Source organism: Mucor mucedo (genome assembly GCF_025094135.1).
Source record: "Mucor mucedo strain NRRL 3635 chromosome Unknown EV154scaffold_199, whole genome shotgun sequence".
In the NCBI taxonomy this organism is placed as follows: Eukaryota; Fungi; Mucoromycota; class Mucoromycetes; order Mucorales; family Mucoraceae; genus Mucor; species Mucor mucedo.
The window spans coordinates 57,089-76,649 of NW_026252483.1; the positions used below are offsets into that span (position 1 = coordinate 57,089).

The 19,561-nt window shown below is 36.0% G+C and overlaps 2 protein-coding genes across 2 annotated transcripts; one reads left to right on the forward strand and one right to left on the reverse strand.

The window, feature by feature from the left end:
• Window positions 1-2,689: 2,689 nt before the first annotated feature.
• Window positions 2,690-6,491, forward strand: EV154DRAFT_570765 (uncharacterized protein; the record flags this gene model as incomplete). Its single annotated transcript, XM_051606216.1, has 9 exons — window positions 2,690-2,899; window positions 3,011-3,148; window positions 3,213-3,251; window positions 3,307-3,413; window positions 5,277-5,533; window positions 5,711-5,823; window positions 5,874-5,995; window positions 6,097-6,190; window positions 6,321-6,491. The coding sequence occupies 9 exons, from the start codon at window positions 2,690-2,692 to the stop codon at window positions 6,489-6,491; spliced, it is 1,251 nt and encodes a 416-aa protein (XP_051451184.1).
• Window positions 6,492-17,026: 10,535 nt separating this feature from the next.
• Window positions 17,027-17,923, reverse strand: EV154DRAFT_580416 (uncharacterized protein; the record flags this gene model as incomplete). Its single annotated transcript, XM_051606616.1, has 2 exons — window positions 17,027-17,088; window positions 17,152-17,923. The coding sequence occupies 2 exons, from the start codon at window positions 17,921-17,923 to the stop codon at window positions 17,027-17,029; spliced, it is 834 nt and encodes a 277-aa protein (XP_051451185.1).
• Window positions 17,924-19,561: the final 1,638 nt, after the last annotated feature.

Genomic DNA, 19,561 nt, shown 5'->3' on the forward strand with positions numbered 1-19,561 from the left:
TTTTAAAAAAAACAATTGCTATCAGACTTGCAAGGTAACTATTAAATCACTGTTCTTTTATTCATTCTAATCATATCATTTTATTATAGATTATAAGGTTGATCTACCATACATCTGTGGATCGAAACGCGACCTAATATTTTACAAATAACTTTTTTACCGTTCTGTCAATCGAAATGTACGGGGTTATGATTACAATTGCCACGTTTACACAACTCATTGTTTTATTTTCAGAGTCAAATTAGAGTTTGTAGAGGAGATGTAATACATGTCTTACATGGTATGTGATATAAACGGTTGACTATTTGATTTCTATCAAACCCCCCTTAATTCTAGGAACGGCTGTCGAAAATATCAAGTGAATAATTATGGCTTAAACGCGTACGATGTTCTGCCACTTTTTTTTCAAATGTCTTTTACAAACATGTTATTCACTTTTGGCCGTTCCGACAGGTAATTGGGGGGGGAGAGTTTGCGTCAAACAATCCTAAAATAAAGATAAGATTCTGTTACATTATAAATTGATAGACCCAAAATCTTATTTAATCGAGAATTACATTCGTAGATACAATCATTTATTCTATGGCTTTTATATTACATTTTTTTATACATACCTAATTTGCCCACTGTCGGTACATTGAATTTTTAAGGAGCTGATACTTGATCCTTTTTTTTGTATCCTATTCATCATCTGTCTATGTTTATCTCGAAGTGATCCAATCATTAATTTATAATCAGCAAAGCTTAATCCCAATGGGTCATAGACTACTGATGTAAGACTAACAATAAACTCAATAGATGGGTTTCATGTCTAATCGGATGGCCTTATAAAATCGTCATATACGTTTGTTTAAAGTCAATATTAAAATGTAAAGTTCTATTTTCCATGAACAAGTCCCAAAAATTTGAAAAGACAATTTTAAAAGTACGTGAAATAAGTAAAGTATCTCTTGGTTTTTTTTTTTGGAAAATCGACTTGTATTTCATGGTATTGTCATGGGGATCAGGGTTTAGTTTTTTCTTGGGTGTTACACCATTGATTTTGTATAAAAGCCGTAACAAGAGATGCAACAAGGAGCCTAATTATCTCCTCCTTATATTAAAACTTTTGCATCTTTTGTTACAGTTATAAGATCATTTCAATTTAAATTCAGGAATCCAGTTACATTTACTATCAAAGTTATTATCCCCGCAACAGTATTTACAGTGATTATTTTTAATATAGAAGCCCTGTTTCGTGCACTGTGACTTCATGTTAAACAATTCCATCCTGGCATTAATGCTCACATCAACATTCATTCCACCTAGTGAATAGAAGAAAGAAAAGGCAGAGTGTAGCTTAATACGTAAAATAGTTGGAAAGTTTTTCATCTGAGTTAACTTCAGGAAGTCGGAAAGATCATTGAGAATCTCTGGACTTTTGGTTACTGGTATAAGAAGGAATTGTTTGATACAGCATGCGTCAGTTTTTCAACTTCGGCTCATCTGCAGACCCAGGTTCGGGACAAGATTTTGATATTGGGAGTCTTCTAAACTAATTAAAAGCGACGGACATACAGACAAAAAGTATAAAAAAAAAAAAAGGAAAAAAAATTACAGCAACCAGTATTCCCAAGTGGTCCCCCACCATAGTACTGACTGGCCCAGATATTGCTTAACTGCGGAGATCAGACGGGATCCGGTGTATCCAATATTGTATCGCCGTACTTAGATTTTGAGGCCAGTCAACAAATCAATGCTTAAGCTTATCAAGCCGGCATTTTAACTTACAAAACCAGAATGCCAAAAAAAAAAGACCTATGATTTAATACGATTAATTGTTTCTTAATCTAAAATAAATAAAATAGCTTTCTGTATCGTGCCACCAATCTTAAAGCGATCAAAGTTTTGAATATTTATAAAAAAAATCTGAAACATCGAAAGTCAACCTATTATATATAAAGAAAAATTAGCAGTTAAAAGTGATTTTTATTGGTGGTCTTAATCGGCATTTATTTATTTTTCTAAACGAAAAGTGCTTCATTTCATCACATATTTGGAGCGTTTGTACCAATCTACCGCGGTCACTACTGTTGATGCTGTTATCAATATTATAATGATTGTTTTGACTTTGCAGTATAAACCACACTTAGTATTACGGTGTTTTTTTTTGCGCGTCCGAGCAAAGCGCAGGTCAAAGCAACATACATACATGGGAATAATAAACATTGAGTACCTTAGGAGGGACTGTAAATCACTACCATTACAGTACATAAAACATAAAGTGAAAAAATATGGATTAGAATTGAGTGAGCCGTGAAGGGCTGTAGGTCCCGACCATCACAGTACGTAAATCATCGAGTGAGAGTAATATCGATTAGCATTAAGTAAATTTGAAGGCGTTGTAAGTCAGACTCAACACAGTACCTAAAACATTGAGTGAAAAAAATATGGACTTTCCATTGAATGAGCAAGGAGCGGCTGTAAGATCATCCCCAGCAGCTGCGCTTAAAATCGATTTTTCGGTTCCGTAAGCCCAAAATATTAGTTTTTCACCTGCCTCGGTGGGCTTAAGGTTGCTTTAATAAACCCAAATTTTAAATAAAAACTTTAAAATTTCGCTAAAGGATGAATCTTTCAGAGTCAAAAAAAAATCCATCTTTCACAATAAAAAAATTTACTCTTTTCCTCTTTCAAGGAAATGAACAGTATGTCCCACTCTGACAAAGACCAACCTGACTTGGAATTGATTCATGACGGCCTCAATTTTGACGGTAAACAGTTGGTCAATGACGATGACAACACCAGCGTTATGAGCAACTCCTGTGACAACGACAGCGATGAGAGTGATTTCGAGGATCAAAGCGAAGCTATTGCTACTGCGCCTAAGCAAAATCACGGCTGGACAACTGCTCTAGACGTATAAATGTTTAAGTGAAGGCTGGCCATCTGGGAAAGACCCATGGATCGAAATTCAGCAAAATCATCTGTTTTTTTAGAAGTGTATCCTCTCCAACTTTAAGGCTTCCAGCAACCAGGCCTGTCAAGGGAGAACGGAAAAGGTTTGAAAGGCCACTGGAGAGTTGTTTCTACTTTGGTCAGCAAGTTTTTTGTTGTTATCGCTGCAATCAAACGACGTGATGCAAGTGTTAAAGTTGCCTGTGACGAGGTAAGAATTTTGTTTAGATTTGTCCTAAAATATTAGAATCTAGAGCAAATATTTTTATAAATAGATGGGTAATTACTTCAAGCATTTGGAGCGAAAGAATGAAGTTCTATTCCTATACTTCCCGTGCTTTTAGGAACTCATTGATATTCCCCAAGTAGAAAAGTGAGTTGAAACGCAGAGCTCGCAAAATTAAAGCAAAGAGGCAAAAGGCCTTGAATAGTAAAGAGGCTACCTCTTCAGCTCCACGAGTCCATGCTGATACAGTGTAAGAATCAGGGCTTTTATCCTAAGAATAATCACAGTAAATGCCATGAAAGACAAGCCGTTTTCACAAAGAAAACGAAGAGATACTCTAATTTTTGCAAGTATTTTTGAAGTTGTGTTTTCAAATTTATGGGATTTGTTCATGGAAAAGACAACTTTAAACTTTAATATTGACTTTAAACAAAGACATATGACGATATGCTAAGGCCATCTGATTGGACATGAAACCCATCTAATGCGTTTATTGTTAGTCTTACGTCAGTAGTCTGTGAGGCATTGGGAATTAGCTTTGCTGCTTTTAAATTAATGATTAGATCACTTCGAGATAAGAATAGATACAGTAGATGATAAATAGGACAACCACAAAAAAAGGATCAAATATCAGTTCGCTGAGAATTGAATGTACCGACAGTAAGTAAATTAGGTACGTATAAAAAAATGTAATATAAAAGCCATAGAATAAATGATTGTATCTAGGAATGTAATTCTCGATTAAATATGATTTTGGGTCTATCAATTTATAATGTAACAGAATCTTATCTTTATTTTAGGATTGTTTGACGCAAACTCCCCCCCCCATTACCTGTCGGAACGGCCAAAAGTGAATAACATGTTTGTAAAAGACATTTGAAAAAAAAGTGGCAGAACATCGTACGCGTTTAAGCCATAATTATTCACTTGATATTTTCGACAGCCGTTCCTAGAATTAAGGGGGGTTTGATAGAAATCAAATAGTCAACCGTTTATATCACATACCATGTAAGACATGTATTACATCTCCTCTACAAACTCTAATTTGACTCTGAAAATAAAACAATGAGTTGTGTAAACGTGGCAATTGTAATCATAACCCCGTACATTTCGATTGACAGAACGGTAAAAAAGTTATTTGTAAAATATTAGGTCGCGTTTCGATCCACAGATGTATGGTAGATCAACCTTATAATCTATAATAAAATGATATGATTAGAATGAATAAAAGAACAGTGATTTAATAGTTACCTTGCAAGTCTGATAGCAATTGTTTTTTTTTAAAAAAAAATGTAATAGGTGTGGTGATCTGCTATATTGTTGCTACATTAAATAAATCCATATGTATGACATCAATACATTAAGAATGATTAAGGAATCAATTACCCAATATAGATAGTTAGTACTAATATATCACAAAGCTACAATAACACAGTGACTAAGGCTTACTAAAGATAAGGAAGTACAATGTGTCTAAGATAACAGTAATTCCAAGTGTAACATATTTACAAAATAAGCAGTTAAAGGTGACAGGATACACACTGGAAAAATGATAACAACTTCAAAGATACACTAAAGATAGTGGTACAGCAGATAGTCTTTTTTTTATAAATACTTGTTCATTTTATTTCATAATAAAGACAATCTTATAAACAGTCTCCTATCATTCATAAACTGCCTTATAATTTTTGCTTACTTCTAAACACAACAATATGGAAAATAAATGAGAAATAAGAGGAAAATAAAAGAGAAATAAAATAAATCCTATTTCATCAGAAAAAAAAGGGACATTCAATTGACGGTCAAATAAGGTTTAATCAAGGTTCAATCAGTAATTTGAATCAACTTCAGCAGTTGATAGAAACATTCGAATCTGTCAAAAAGAACAATAAAAAAGTTATTGTTTTCTACTCGTCGTTGTCATGATAGTTAATAATGTTTATTTCCTTGAAGAAGGGAGAAGGAATGATTTATTCAATTTATTAAAGATTTGCCGGTCCTATGGGGGTAAGACAAACAAAACATTTTTGTCGTTGCTCGATGCCAAAAACATTATTTTAAATTTGACGTGTGACCATCGTGGATGTTCTTAACTATAAACAGTACTAAACAGTAATACTATCGTGTTTCACTTACCTTACTATCAAAAATATGAAAAAGCAACACAAAAAAAAACGCGTGAGGAGGTAGACAACATTTCACTTGTTAATTTGATTCAGGAAGCCATCCGAGCCGAAATGAATAGAGCTGCAACTCAACTTGATCAGAAATTTGAACAACAGAAGATGGAAATTGAAGAAAAATTTAGAAACCAAATGGCAGCTCTTCTCGAACGTTGTTTCAATCCCATGGAAGAAAGGCTTCGAGACGGTTTTTACAATAACTTCTGATCAGTGGCAGAAAATCATATCCAATTGATGGGAAACCAACTAAAAGAACTTGAAGATTGGTTTAAGCACTAGACCGCTGCAATCAGCAAATTGCGCCCACGCGACATGGTTGTCAATTAAACGTTGGACGAGATAACCGACTTTGGTGATTCTGAAGATGTTGCAATAAATGTATATACTGGCACTGGTGGCGCCGTTAATACTGAAACTTTGGTGGAAAAGTTCGGCGAGATAGAAAAGAAAAAGAAGGATACCAATCCTAGTCTGACAGTAAGTAAAATCAAATATATGATGATGAGCAAACTTTGACCTTTTGTTAGACTGCTATTCCAAACCAAATAAGGAAGTTAAAGGACCAGGACCAGTTTAATGTCAAAAGCCAATTTTGTAAAGGAAATAATCCTAATATCGCCGATATAGTTGGTGCACGTATTTTGTCCAAGTATACTGAAATCACGGGGAAAATGATTGATATCAACGACAAGCTACCATGATTGATCTGAAGGATGAAATTGAGATGAAAATAAAAACTTGATTTAACAGTATGCGTCGCGAGTGGAAAAACAGTGGGAAAGCTAACCCCGTTTTGACAGAAGAGGAAAAACGAGAGGAAGCCAGGAAAGCCGAAGAGAAGAAGGTGAATCAAAAGCTTTATAAAAGAAAGGAATACGTTAGTTTGAGATAAAAAATGATCCGTATCATGAACTTACCTTATAATTTAGAAATTGAAAAGTTGAAAACTTGCATTGAATCTGCCTTCCGTCAAGGCTAAATTCGAAAATAACATTGTGACTTTGGACCAAGTGAACCGGTTCATTGTGTTGAAATACATGTCTGAAGAGGAGACCGATAATGATTCCAATAAATTGGGTATGTTTGACAGTAATAACAAGATGTCGTTGTATGCCAAAAAACCTACGTATCGTAGCAATAAGTAATAAAGATATTAATTATTCGAGTTGAAATAATTCCTATAATAAACTTCATTACCTTTTTTCTTTACATGCTACGAATATCTTAAAAGTTCTTGATAAGCACGGACGAAAGGTCAATGAGCGGAGCAGAAAGAGATCCGTCTATTACCATAATTTGGCAGCACCTGCTGATGTAGATCGGTGGATGGTTCGGCCTGACTATGATGCAGTCAATCAAACTACGCCAATGACGGACAATGGGTATATTCCCAGCCATGAAAGATGTGAATCCAAAGATATGTGGAGCTCAGACGAAAAAGACTATATATATGATTTATATGTAATAAACAATTTTTTTTTCTATTTCTAATTCAAAGTAATAATGTTTAATACTTAAACCCAAGACACTGATACTTATTTCTTTCTTAATTACCTTTAAGACTAGTCAAATACATTTCTTTGTAAAGGTATAATGACAATACGGTTATTATGGTCATCTACTGTATCCCTTGAATGCTTCTTAGCCAAAGCGATTGGAGAATAAATCCGTGAAATCGGAACCACAGAATCTCTACACAGGTCACTATACGAAGATTGCCAGACCTCCAATACTTGATCCTTATACTTTTTACTGTAGAACAAATTATTCAAAGGCTTGAAAAATTTAACAAAAGCAAAAACATGATCCTTTTCCTGAACCTCGTTACGCAGATAAACCATTTGGCTATGTCTAAAAAGGTAGAGCACTCTACCAGGCCAAGCTTCAACTCTCTCGTGGTTTTGACCGACAAACAAACTTTTTATACAGCTGCCAGAAGGTGATCTTGTTTTCTGCACTGATAATTGTTTTTCCACTTAACCAAATTGATGCAAACTTCTCTATATACACTGACGCTGTTGTCCATCTGGCTCCAAAAGGGGCGCGACTAAATCAGAATTCCGCAGACCAAGTGCCGTATCTCCTGGATATGTGGCATCATAAAAGTCTAATAGACTTTCATAATGGCTTTTCTCCATCACTGTTTTTGTTAAAACTTTCATTGGAATAACATCCAAAGGAAGAGGCTCAGACCCGGTGACATTAATGTCTAAATTGACAAAAGATTCGGCAAATTCAGTTGCGACAAACCCTTCTTCAATTTGGCCTTTTACCCGGTCACTGGGCCGTCTACTAACCATAATCCTCTCATGCAAGAACGTTTGCATGTCTTTTTGAAGTTGGAAGAATGGTGATGATCGTGATCGTTATTACATGGCCTTGTTGTATGCTCGGATGGTATTATGTTTAAGATTATATTTTTCCAAAAACGTTTTCATGAATGCAACTTCAACATGTTTTCCGTTGTTCTTAAATTATCCCAGACATCCATTGCTACGTTCGAAAGAGAATAGCGAGTATACATCTGGTGCTGAAAAATCCTCAATGGTCTGCTTAAGATGCCCATGAAGATGTTGATACATTGCGAGACATTTGTTGCCGTATAAACCTTCCGATACTCTGTGGAATTCCAAAAAGAGCTCGTGGCCTTTATCAACCTCGGATTGTTTGATGCAGGTTTCAAAATATATTTGCATGCATTTACAAAATCCATCCAGTTTCTCATGTTTTCTTTGGTCAGAATACCTGTGCATTAAAAAGTTAATAAAGAAGACGGTTTTATGACCAATAAGGTTTACCTGTCAAAACAAAAGTGGAATACATCAGGCGCCAATTTTCGAGTTGTCAGCTTTAAATTTAGTAAAACCACTTGCAATCTTTTGACCAACACTTTCAAAGCCAGCAGGTAATTCCACCGAGTTGGCAAGAACTTGCATTTTCTTCAAATTGACTTTGGTGAAGTACCCTTATTCCTTCGAAATCTTCACAAATCTTGACCATGTCCCCAGAAGAACATTGTGCATGGGATCAATGCTTTGTCTAACAATATTAAAGTACCCCAATAGGTGCAGATCGGAATACGTTGTTCCATTTGCCTTCACGAGGTCCTCTCATTTTTTTTCAGTAGTGGGATTGCGTCAACTCAACGCCGCTCACAAGTTGCTTGCCTTCGATCGTTCAGGCAATTTACTGGCAACAGTGTTGATTCCGGAAAAATCATGTCTACGTTCAACCAAGAGGAATTGACCTTCACACTTGTTACACGCATGGCCGCTGGAATGAGCTGCAAAACCGGATACTTTCGGGCAGGTAGGGATATCGCATGCCAACATCAACAAAGCACAACTGATTTTAATTGCCTCAGGTTTTGCGGCCGTTTTCATCATCACTCCTCTTTCCAATTCTAAAAGCTCATCAACCAAGGGTTTCAAGTACGTGTTGATTCGGTCCAGTTTTGGCTCTTTTCAACAGGCATAAACCCTACCAGAATGATGTTTTCTTTCTTAAAGCAGTCTTCTCTTTTCCAATTATTGATTATCATGTAAATAGCACCACAAGAATAATTTACATTATCAAAAGGTTGGAACCAGTCGACATTCAACGTTGCATACAACGGATTTCGCAGTGTTGAAAATGGAAGACCAGTGTTATCCATGAATGTCTTGAACATTCTACCATCATATATGTCGTAATAGATTCCTGGAACAACATCTCTAAATCTTCAATCATTCATTGTAGATTCGAATTCGGGGCGAAGCATCAACTCTTGCAACGAACTTTTAAGAGACTTGTAGGGGTAAACAAATTTGGGCTTGTAGATGCTGTTGCCATTACGTTTCTTCACCTGCTCAAACAAAACTTCATCACAAACATCACGATCCAGGGTGACATAAGAACATGATTGTTGAAAGGGTGTTTTATCTTGCATCATTATTATTAGACGTTGATTTTAAGAAACTTAATTATCATACCTTTCTTACTTCAGGAGCACAGATTGAATCACATTTTCCGCAAACCCTATATCTGGTAACACCAGAACCCCAATCACCATTAAACTTTTTCTCAACTATTTTGAACGACTTTGGCGAAGTAGGTTGACTGCCATTATTGGCTTTCTTCGATGAGATATTCAAAAACTGAAGAACGACATCAGCTGCTAAATGGGTGAGGCCTTCCTTAATCTTAAATCTGCCAGGAAATAATCCATACATGTCTGCTTTGATTTCTGTCTCAGTTTGTTTAGGATTAAAATTCTTCACGACGATTGTTTTGATATTCCCTTTGGCACAAGCTTCCTCTTCTTCGTCTTCTTCTTCGTCATCATCGTCATTGTCAGCGTCCCCATCAACTACCCTGCTTACATCAGCTTTTTCGATATTTTCTTCATATTCTTCGACATTACTGCTGCATATGTCATTCATGATATCTGCTTGTAAAATTAGTTTGCGATGAAAGTTTTTTTTTAACAATGTGCATGAGCCTTGTTTAACGGCATTACCTCAACATTGGGAATGTCCTTTTCAATCTCATTCGATCTTCGACGTTTTATTTAGGCTATTTATATTTTTTTTTGGTTTCCGCCTGAAGAAAGTAAGGACAAATCTTACTGTTGTTACTACCAGACATCGATGCATTGAAACGCATTTGTCTTTGGAAATGGTAATTGTAGCTGGTGATGTAGAGCTCGACCTCTTGAGGTTTTTTCACTGGTCGCATTCACAAAGAAGATGAAATATTTTGGCAGAAAATAATAAAAAAATCTAAAAGGGGAAAAAAGATGTTTTTTATGATATGATAATTCTATTTTTAACTCTGAACCTTTTTTTTTCCATTTTTTTGCTTTTTTTTCCTGAATAAAGTTGGCGCCAGCACTAATTTCCTCGTTATTAAAGAGTGCATTTACGATCGAAAGTCTACATTATTTATGATATGTTCATATCATATAAAAACAACCTGTTTTACTTTTAGAGCACTTAGCAGCGGGAATTAAAAATTAAGGTTTTTCCCTCGAGCATGGTCCTGCACGTTTTGTTTGTCTTACCTTCACGTTTTCCAAAATTGAAAATTGATGTAGAAACAATCATTCATTTTTCCTTCAATAAAATAAACAATGCAAGCTACTTTGACAAGGAAGAAATTGTACAGAGAAAACAAAAAAATCTATTCAGGTACACATAACCTTTTTAGTGCTCTTAAAGGTAAGAGTTTTTTGTAAGTGTAACTGCTACAGTGCTCTTACCGCTCTGGTCTAACCCCTTTTGTGATTTCAGATGATCATCTATTAGAATTTGATGGTACTACGGCCTCCAAAAACTACTTTAATATTGAATTTAAAGAATCTGTTCACTACAACGCGATACCCATTTGAACGATGATTAGATATCATACAACAAAACTTATTTTTGTGTAGGACATCATTCTCTTTGTTGTTTGATGGCTTAAACTATTTAATCGGCTTGTCTTTTTTTCATTAAAAAAGAGGTACAAATGTTCCAAAAATCCTGCACCAGTTCCATACAAATAGACACTGTTTCTTGCACTGATACTGATGATGGTATGCCGTCAGCAGTCGATGATGATGAGAAAGCCATGAGTGCAGAATCGTTTGCATTGCGTCCTATTGGACGTCAAATGAGCAAGAAAGATGCCGATTTGCACACCAAGTACCTAGAGCATTTGGATGGATTGGACAAGATATAATCCCAAGGGGACGATAACTTTCGGAAGGTTCTTGAAAAGATGGATCATGCCCGTGAGATCGTACTTTATTACATGGAATAAAGACCGCTAACAGCGTGATCGAAAAAGAGATGACGCTTTGTTTAAAATTAACTTAAAGGATTTTGAAGGTGACGAGACGGCATTGCTTTTTTATAAGTTTAATCGAGAGGAAATCTTAGAGCAATCTCTGGAACGAGCAAGAAAAGAAAAACTTGCTAGAGAATGATAAATCTTTGGCGTTTATTTTTAATCGATTTTAATAATTTTATAATGTAATTTTTTATTTTAGTTTGAGGAGCTTTCAAATCATTCAATGTGCCAAACATTCGACACCAGCGCAACTTTTAATCTGAAGTGTTTAGATTAATATATGATATGATCATGACGTTTCAAGAAGTTCCTGAAGCTTAAATGTGAACGATCACGAGAAATCTCAGCAACTTCAGCAGGCTTAGCAGAATGCGTTTTATGGTATATGTAAAATCCCATATCGCTTTCGTCGCGCTCATCTTCAACAATAACGTTGTGGATGATGTTACATGCTTTCATGATCGTACAGTGCATCTATTTTATAATGAACAATTTTCGTTAAAACGGACATTCTCAGATCTGGAAACTCCGATTTTTAAACTGGTGATATTCATATTTTTAGGCAGAGGAATCTAATTTATCGCGGGCAAAACTTTTAACCGGGATTTATTTGATAGATTTTTATGAATTTTTTGCACTGTAAATCACCTCCCGAACATCTTTGGGTCTCCCCTCTATAAATGGCAAATTTAATTTCGCTACCTGTAAAATAGTTTGTGTGAAGATTTAAAAATTGAGCTCTATTAGTTTATGAACTACTCTCTAATAAAGATCATGATAGAGCTCAATGTTTGATACATGTTAAATTCATCCAGGAGATAGCTTTTTTTTTTTTGGAAATCCCGCCCAAAAAAAAATGTTCATTATGAAATAGATAGACTGAACCCTTCAGAATTTTACTTTTTGAGAGTTAAGGCTAATTAAGGTTACCGTTGTGTGGGATGACTAATCTTTGAATTTGTAATTAAATGAGATGTCAAAATTAACCAAGATGGCTTATGGCTTATTTTACCACCAATATCTCAAGCATCCAAATTCCGTTTTTATTTGATATATGCGACAATTAACATAGTGTGACTGTCTTATACTTCCCAATGTTTTTTTTTCTTCGGAGCTGAAGTTTCCTTCTTCTCTTTACAAGCTCATGTAAAAAAAATTTGTTTTACAAATGCCGCGAAACAAGAGATCATACAATAACATCTTATTTGAAGAAAGCCGAAATGATTTAAAACGAAAGCTTGAGGACTCACCTTCAAACATGCCATCGTCAGCTAGGAATGACGAAGCAATTACCTCCACACCCCATACACTATCACAATACTAGAATGAACCACAATCCAAGGACCGTCCCAAAGTAACAGACTATAAATTTTTGGATAAGCTTGGCCAGGGAAGTCTCGAGTAAGTTTGTATTAGTTCATGTAATTACTGAATGTCAAGTCTGAAGTAAATATTATTACATTACAGTGAAGTTTTGAAAGCAAGGAAGAAACAAAGCAATGACTTGGTTGCGTTAACAAGAATGGCAACCGGCGACGAAGGGGAAGGGGTAAGTGTAATATACTAGGACTGTAAACTACATAAGAGTTGGTCTTAATCGTATTAGATACACCTCTCTGTTTTACAGGAAATCAATATTTGTATACAATTCAACCATAAAAATATCGTTCCCTTACGCAACGTTGTGGTTGATACAGTTACGATTAATGTTTGTTTGAAGACTTGAGTGTCCAACTAAAACCCGTTGTATTTTATTTTTTGAAAGGCCGAAATGTTTATATCCTGCTTCCACGTATGGAACATGACTTGCCAGGTTTAATGTATAACCCGAATGTTCAATTAACACCCCAAGAAATAAAGACATACCTGAAGTAATTATTCGAAGCAGCAGCGCATATGCACAAATTAAAGTGTAAAGATTAGCGTGACATATTATTTTACTAACGCTGTTTTTGTAAAAGAAAAGGCATCCTTCACCGCGACATAAAACGTAAATTGTACAACTAAAAATGAAACCAATTTCAAATGGTTACAAGGTTTTTCGGATTGAACTAAATTTTTTAAAGCTTCCAATATCTTAGACGACAATGACGGTATTATACAAATTGCAGATTTCGGTCTTGCACGTGATATAAAAAACGATAATTAGGAATACACCAAGTCCGCTGTAACTAGATCGTATAGACCGGCTGAGATGATTTTTAATGAAGGACAATACACCAGTGCAATTGAAATTTGGGGCGTTGGATGTGTTTTCGGTGAGCTTATCAAATCCAGGGTTACATTACAAAGAGAAGACAACCATGATCAGCTGAAAAAAAATATTCAATTTATGTCGCTCACCCAATCAACAGAACATGCCAATTTGGCACAAATTACCAGATGCTAGAAAGACCAGGTCTAAAAACACTGTGACACGTATTCGACGCGAATACTACAGTTATAATCTCGCTGTTGCCGACCTCTTAGACAAGTTACTTGTTCTTGACCCGACAAAAAGGTTAATAGCTCCAGAGGCTCTAGATCACAAATGTTTTTTCGTCCTTGCTTTTACCCACTAATCAATCCAAGTAAGTCGTCTAGATTTTGCCTGTGACAAGAATCGCTTTTATTGATACTTTATAATATTTAGTCTATCCAAATACGAAGCATCCCACAACTATCGTCGTCATAGAAACAACCTTGACATGATTAGGTCTTTCTTTTTTACAATTCTTATTAAACTTTTTAGGATTTTGAAGCAACAAATGCGTTTTCGGGATTCTCTGTTCACGATACCTGTGATTGTTTTGTTGTGTTTGTATAAACAGTAATAACGTAGCAAGGCTATAGTCATATTACAGCTAAAAATTGTTTATACGTGCTTATACCATTTGTGATATAAGCTTAACAATAAATATCATAGTAAGAACTATAAGGATATTACATCAATGCCTAACTTAGTATGTCTGAGAAGTACTCAAAGCTTAGCTTAAAGCAAAGAGAGTTCAAAAGACCTCACATTTATTAGAACAAGACTAAATTAGTAACTATGTAATAATCGTATACTATTGTGGTTGATCATTGATAACTTCTATATAGCACTAGTGATATGAACACAACAGACAGTCTTTTACATAAAAACTCGCATATTTTATTTCTTAAATAAGGACATCTTATAAACAACATCAAACTTCTCCTTTAGTTTTCTGATAATTTTAGTTCACCTTTCAACACAACACGCATTATTCAGGATTTTAAAGGAATAGCAATATGGAAATACATACAAGATATTTGATTATGCAGAGAATGGAAGACTACCGTTATTGTTCCGATTTTGAATATGTTCTCATCATGTACGTCGTAATGTGCTCTTTATTATATGAGAGCTGTAAATACACCTTAGCGAAGGTAATATACTTGTGCTACGACGATTGAAGTATTCTCACTGCTGTCATATTTATCATATGTCAGCTGCTAATTTCATAGTTCACGTAACACCAAATGCCCATTCAAGGACGGGTTCTTTATTATATTCTCCTTACTGCTCCTTGCGGGTTTATTTACAGCTTGGACAATATTTGTGTGATAATTGAAAAATAAAAAGGGAAAATAAATTAGGAAAATAAAGGAAGTAAAGAAATGAGACTCTATAATCCTTTATTATAAGTTGGAGAGTTTGTCATGATAAAAATAGAGGTCCTTTTTATATTCAATTATTAGTTCAAGATTTTTCCTGCGCATATCGAATTGACTATTTACCCGCAAACTGGGAAATGGTAGAATTAGATTTAGAAATCAGATACATATGAAACATAGCTTATTGTTATATACAAGGAGCTAGTTGACCCATATCCGGCACTTCTAGAGCATTATAGTTTATCCATTCAATGACAGGGTCCTTGATTGGATTACTAAAATAAATTTATGAGAAACTAGAAGATTCGGCAGCTACTCGACCAATCCAGGAACGATTATGAAATCTGATCTCAGTTTGACATATGAGAGAGCTGTTACTGTGTCGTACCAATAGGAATGTATTCGCAATATGGTACTTATAATACATAGGTTATATGTATTATAATTGAGTGACAAGATAAGAGTAATTATATTCGTGGAATTAGGCGTCAAATACGACAATTTGAATATAATCCAACCAAGATGGCATGGTCCCGCTTTTAGTTTTTGTTGTATTCATTTTGTATAAAAGAAATCATTATTTCTATGTTCAATACAATTTGGTTCCTTTTTGAGATCTGTTTAATACTTTGTCTTATTTTCGATTTTCGATTTTTGGATTTTTCACTCCTAGCCCAATATGTCTACCGCTGCTAGTGTTGATTCTATATTCCAATTTAAGGCGAACCATCAACTCATATAACGAACGATCTCAGATCTTGTAAAGATAAGTAAGTTTGAGCTTGATTTTCTGCCATAGCATTTGTTTACCAGTTCAAAATAAGATTCGTCATAAACGTCGATGTTCTGGGAGACAAAAGCCATGATTCTTAATAGGGTGTTTTGTTCAGAGTAGTAACGATTTGAAGACGATTTTAAGAACGGTAATGTATTTCATCATACCTTTGTAACTTCAGCAGCATAGATTAATTCCAATTCTATGTACAGACTTAATATCTCGTAACACTATATTTCCAGACATTACTTAAGTTTATTTTAATTGTTTTGGACCATTTCTGGAAACCAGGTAGGCTACTGCCGTTAGCCAACTTTAAAGTAGTAATAAAAACTAAATGGTAGTATCAGCAGCTATCTTAATGAGGCGTTTCTAACATCGATACTAGTAGCAAATAATGGATATATGTCACTCTAATTTGTGATTCGGCATTATAAAAATCTTGACTGGTTTCAATTTGGTGTTGTGCAATATGTTTGAATTTCATTTCTGCATAGTTAGCGACATTCGTTTTGGCACAACTTGTCACATTCCCATTAATACTACGTTTTGGTTCTGCTTCTTTTTCTTCATCTTCATCGCTCTTTTCATTTACCATGCTTACATGTCCGAATTATTCGATCATGTTTTCCATATGCTTCGACGTTATGGATGCTTCTGTCATTCATAATACTTATTAATAAACCTGGTTTCCGGTTAAACCTTTTTTTAAACGTTGCGCACAAATCTTGTTCAATGGACACTGTTTCGATGCCCGGAATGATCTCTTCCATTTCAGTCATTCTTGGACAATGTATTAAAGCAGTTACTATTTTAATGTTGTTGCATTGAAAAGTAAGGATATCAGTGTTACTGTACATATTGCTGTTCGGCATGTCATTTAAGCGCTTTTGTTTCGAAATATAAGAAATGGAATTGTTGATGCAAAGCTCTCTTTCGACCTCATGAGAAAGTGTTTTTTAACATTGGCCGCCATTGCAAAGAGGAAGAATCATTTCAGCAAAAAAAAAAAAACAAAAAAGATAAACAATTCTGAAAGGGAAAAAAAGAATTTTCTTGAGACGAAAATTCTATTTTTAAATAAACGAAAAAACTAACTTTTTCGGTGTGTGTTCTTACTCATTGTCGTATTTTTGTTTATCTTTCAATTTTTTTATCATACTTCTTGATATACGAGACAACGGACTAAAAAAATGGTTTGGACGTCCATCGTACGCCAATTTCAAATTTCGAAGTGATAATGTGTTAAATGAACTGATGGTTATTTTTCAAAAAGAAAAAACGTACAATTTCCACACTACTTCAATGACATAAAAATTGTCAAATTTGTCATGATGTTGACTTGTGTGCTTCTAAATTAACAACTTACAACCCAAACTTTCAACTTGAAATTACAAAATATACCCACTCTTTATAACCAAACTCCACAGATTATTTACGAAAGCACATTTGAAAATAATGACATGAACAAAAGTTTTAAAAATCGAAATCTCGATCAAGAAGTTTATCAATTTCTTCTGCTAGCGAGTCCAAATATTCTACATCGAAAAGAAAACGTTAATTAGAAAGACTATAATATGTTTAAAATTTCTTTTTCTTACCATCTTCATCCGCAGCTAATTTGGCGAAGAAGGACTCGCCAGCAGAAGAAACAGGAAGGGAGCAAGCAGTCGAGCAAACAACTGGAAGCGCAGGTTGGGCGGATATGCCAACCGAAGAGGCACCAACCAATGGCTTAACACCAGAAGGGCTAAAAGCAGGCAAAGACGAAAAGACGGAAGAACCGAAGACAAAGGGACCAGTCACGGAAGGAGCAAACGAACTCCACGAGACGCCAGACTCCAAAGTAGGCACCTCAAGAGGGGCAACAGAGGGCGCAGAAACAGCAACAACAGCCGCAGAAGGAGCAACAGAAACAAGAGGAGCAACAACAGAGACCCCAGGAGAAGCCACACAGGGCGCCGGAGTAGCCAAAGAAGCCACAGGAAGACCAACAGAGGCCACAGGCGGAGCAGCAGAGGACACAGAAAAAGCAGCAGAGGCCGCAGGAAAAGTCGCAGAGGACACAGGAGGTCCACCAGAGGCCACAGGGGGAGCACCAGAGGCAACAGGAGCAGCAACCGAGGCAACAGGAGCAGCAACCGAGGCAACAGGACGTGCAGCAGAGGCCGCAGGAGGAGCAACCGAGGCAACAGGAGGAGCAACAACACCAGCCGCAAGCAATGCTTGGGTGATGGCTTCACAGCCAACGCCAAAGGAAACCCCAGAAGAAACGTTGGGGATGGGTTGCCCGATAGTAGGCAAGTTACTATCACTAAGGCAGGGCAAGCCCACAACACGCGCAAAGTCCAAGTAGCTGAATTGTCTGTCCATTTTTTTGAACGAGACGGGCGCCGACCGAAGGACGAAAGACTGCTTAGGAACCTCAGACTCCACAGAGGGCACGGCAAAAGGAGAGAGGAACACAGACGAAAAAGCAACAGCCTCAGGAGAGGGCTCAAGACCAGCAGGAGAGGGAGCAGCAGCAGAACAGGCAAGAACAGAAGGAGAAGCAACAACAGAAGAGGAGAGGACCTTCGAAGGAGATGGCAAAACAGCCGCGAAAGAAGCCACAGAAGAAGAAGAGGACAGCAAGGAGTTTTTTTTTGCCAAGGCGACTGGTGTAATTTTGCCATCACAAAGGACAAAAAGCTCTCCAATCACCTCCGATTTTGTTTTACTCAATGGTCGGCGACCACTACGGGCAGAAGCGCAGACCGAACCAAAGAAAGAAGCAAATTTTTCCCAAAGGAAAAGAAAGGCAAAGCTGGCGTGGAACCAGACGAAGACAAAAAACAAGTAGCCACGGTGTGTAATGTCACACATTAACCTAAGCATTCTCAACATTAGCATCGCGTAAATGAAGTGCTTGTAAATTACTTATTTAATACTTACTCGTCGTTAACAACGTTCTCAATCATTTTTGGAAGACTTGTTTAAAGAAAAAGAAGAAAAAAATAAAAAAAAAATCCATGTTTAAAATAAAAAAAAACAGCTGCGCCCCGCCAATTGATGACGTGTTAGTGTATTTGTTAAACAAAAGTCACTTTTTCTGTCAGATATTTAAAAAAAGTCTGGACTTTGTTCGCAGGTTCAATTTACAAAAGAATAAAGCTAAAAAAATGTATATGATCATTATTTCAATGCCCACCTCGACATTCAACGATTTCCTTTTTGATGTCGTAACGATTAAAACAGATTTTGCCTTCACCAAATGGCAAATGAGAAAACTGTTGTTCATTGTTCTTTCATCTCTGGAAACGTGTAATAAGAATACTTTTTTACTTAAACGAGAACACCGCCCAGCCGACTTTTGCAATTATTTGACCTTCGCTTTGCTACGGTAAAAATAACCTACGTTCTTGCTGGGGGCCATCACAAGTTTGCGGCGAACCCCGACGCAACTCAATGCTTATAAATGGAATAAAAAATAATTCTATTGATAATGATTACTTTGTACTTAATTTTGGTCTTAGTTATGACTTCGTTAAATACAACATTGTCTGCGAGTGTTGATAATGGCGGCTCATTCAGTAACATTATCTTAAGATTAGCAGAATCACGTAACCGAGACAAAGCAACAAAAAATTGAGCGTTCGTGAAAACGGGTTTAAGGAGACAAATAGTAGGGAAGGAGAGAGTTTGACATAGCCATTTGTTGATGTTCATTCAAAATGCAGGTTGGACAGAAAATTAACGTCGAAGGAGGGTAAATGGTACGTTGGCATTATCTGAAGATACTGATATGCTGGGAATCACAACAATGGGATCTGCTCTATCACCAACAGCAATCCCAGCTTCTACAAAAGTTCTTGTGAATTTTTGACAAATAAACCTTGTACCATTATAGACCTTCTGCAGGGTGGATGTTGCGATAATTGAGGATAGAAAAGGGAATCGTAAATTGAAAAAAAGCAAGTAAACAAATGAGACTCTATAATCCTTTTTTACAAGTTGGAGAGTTTGTCATAT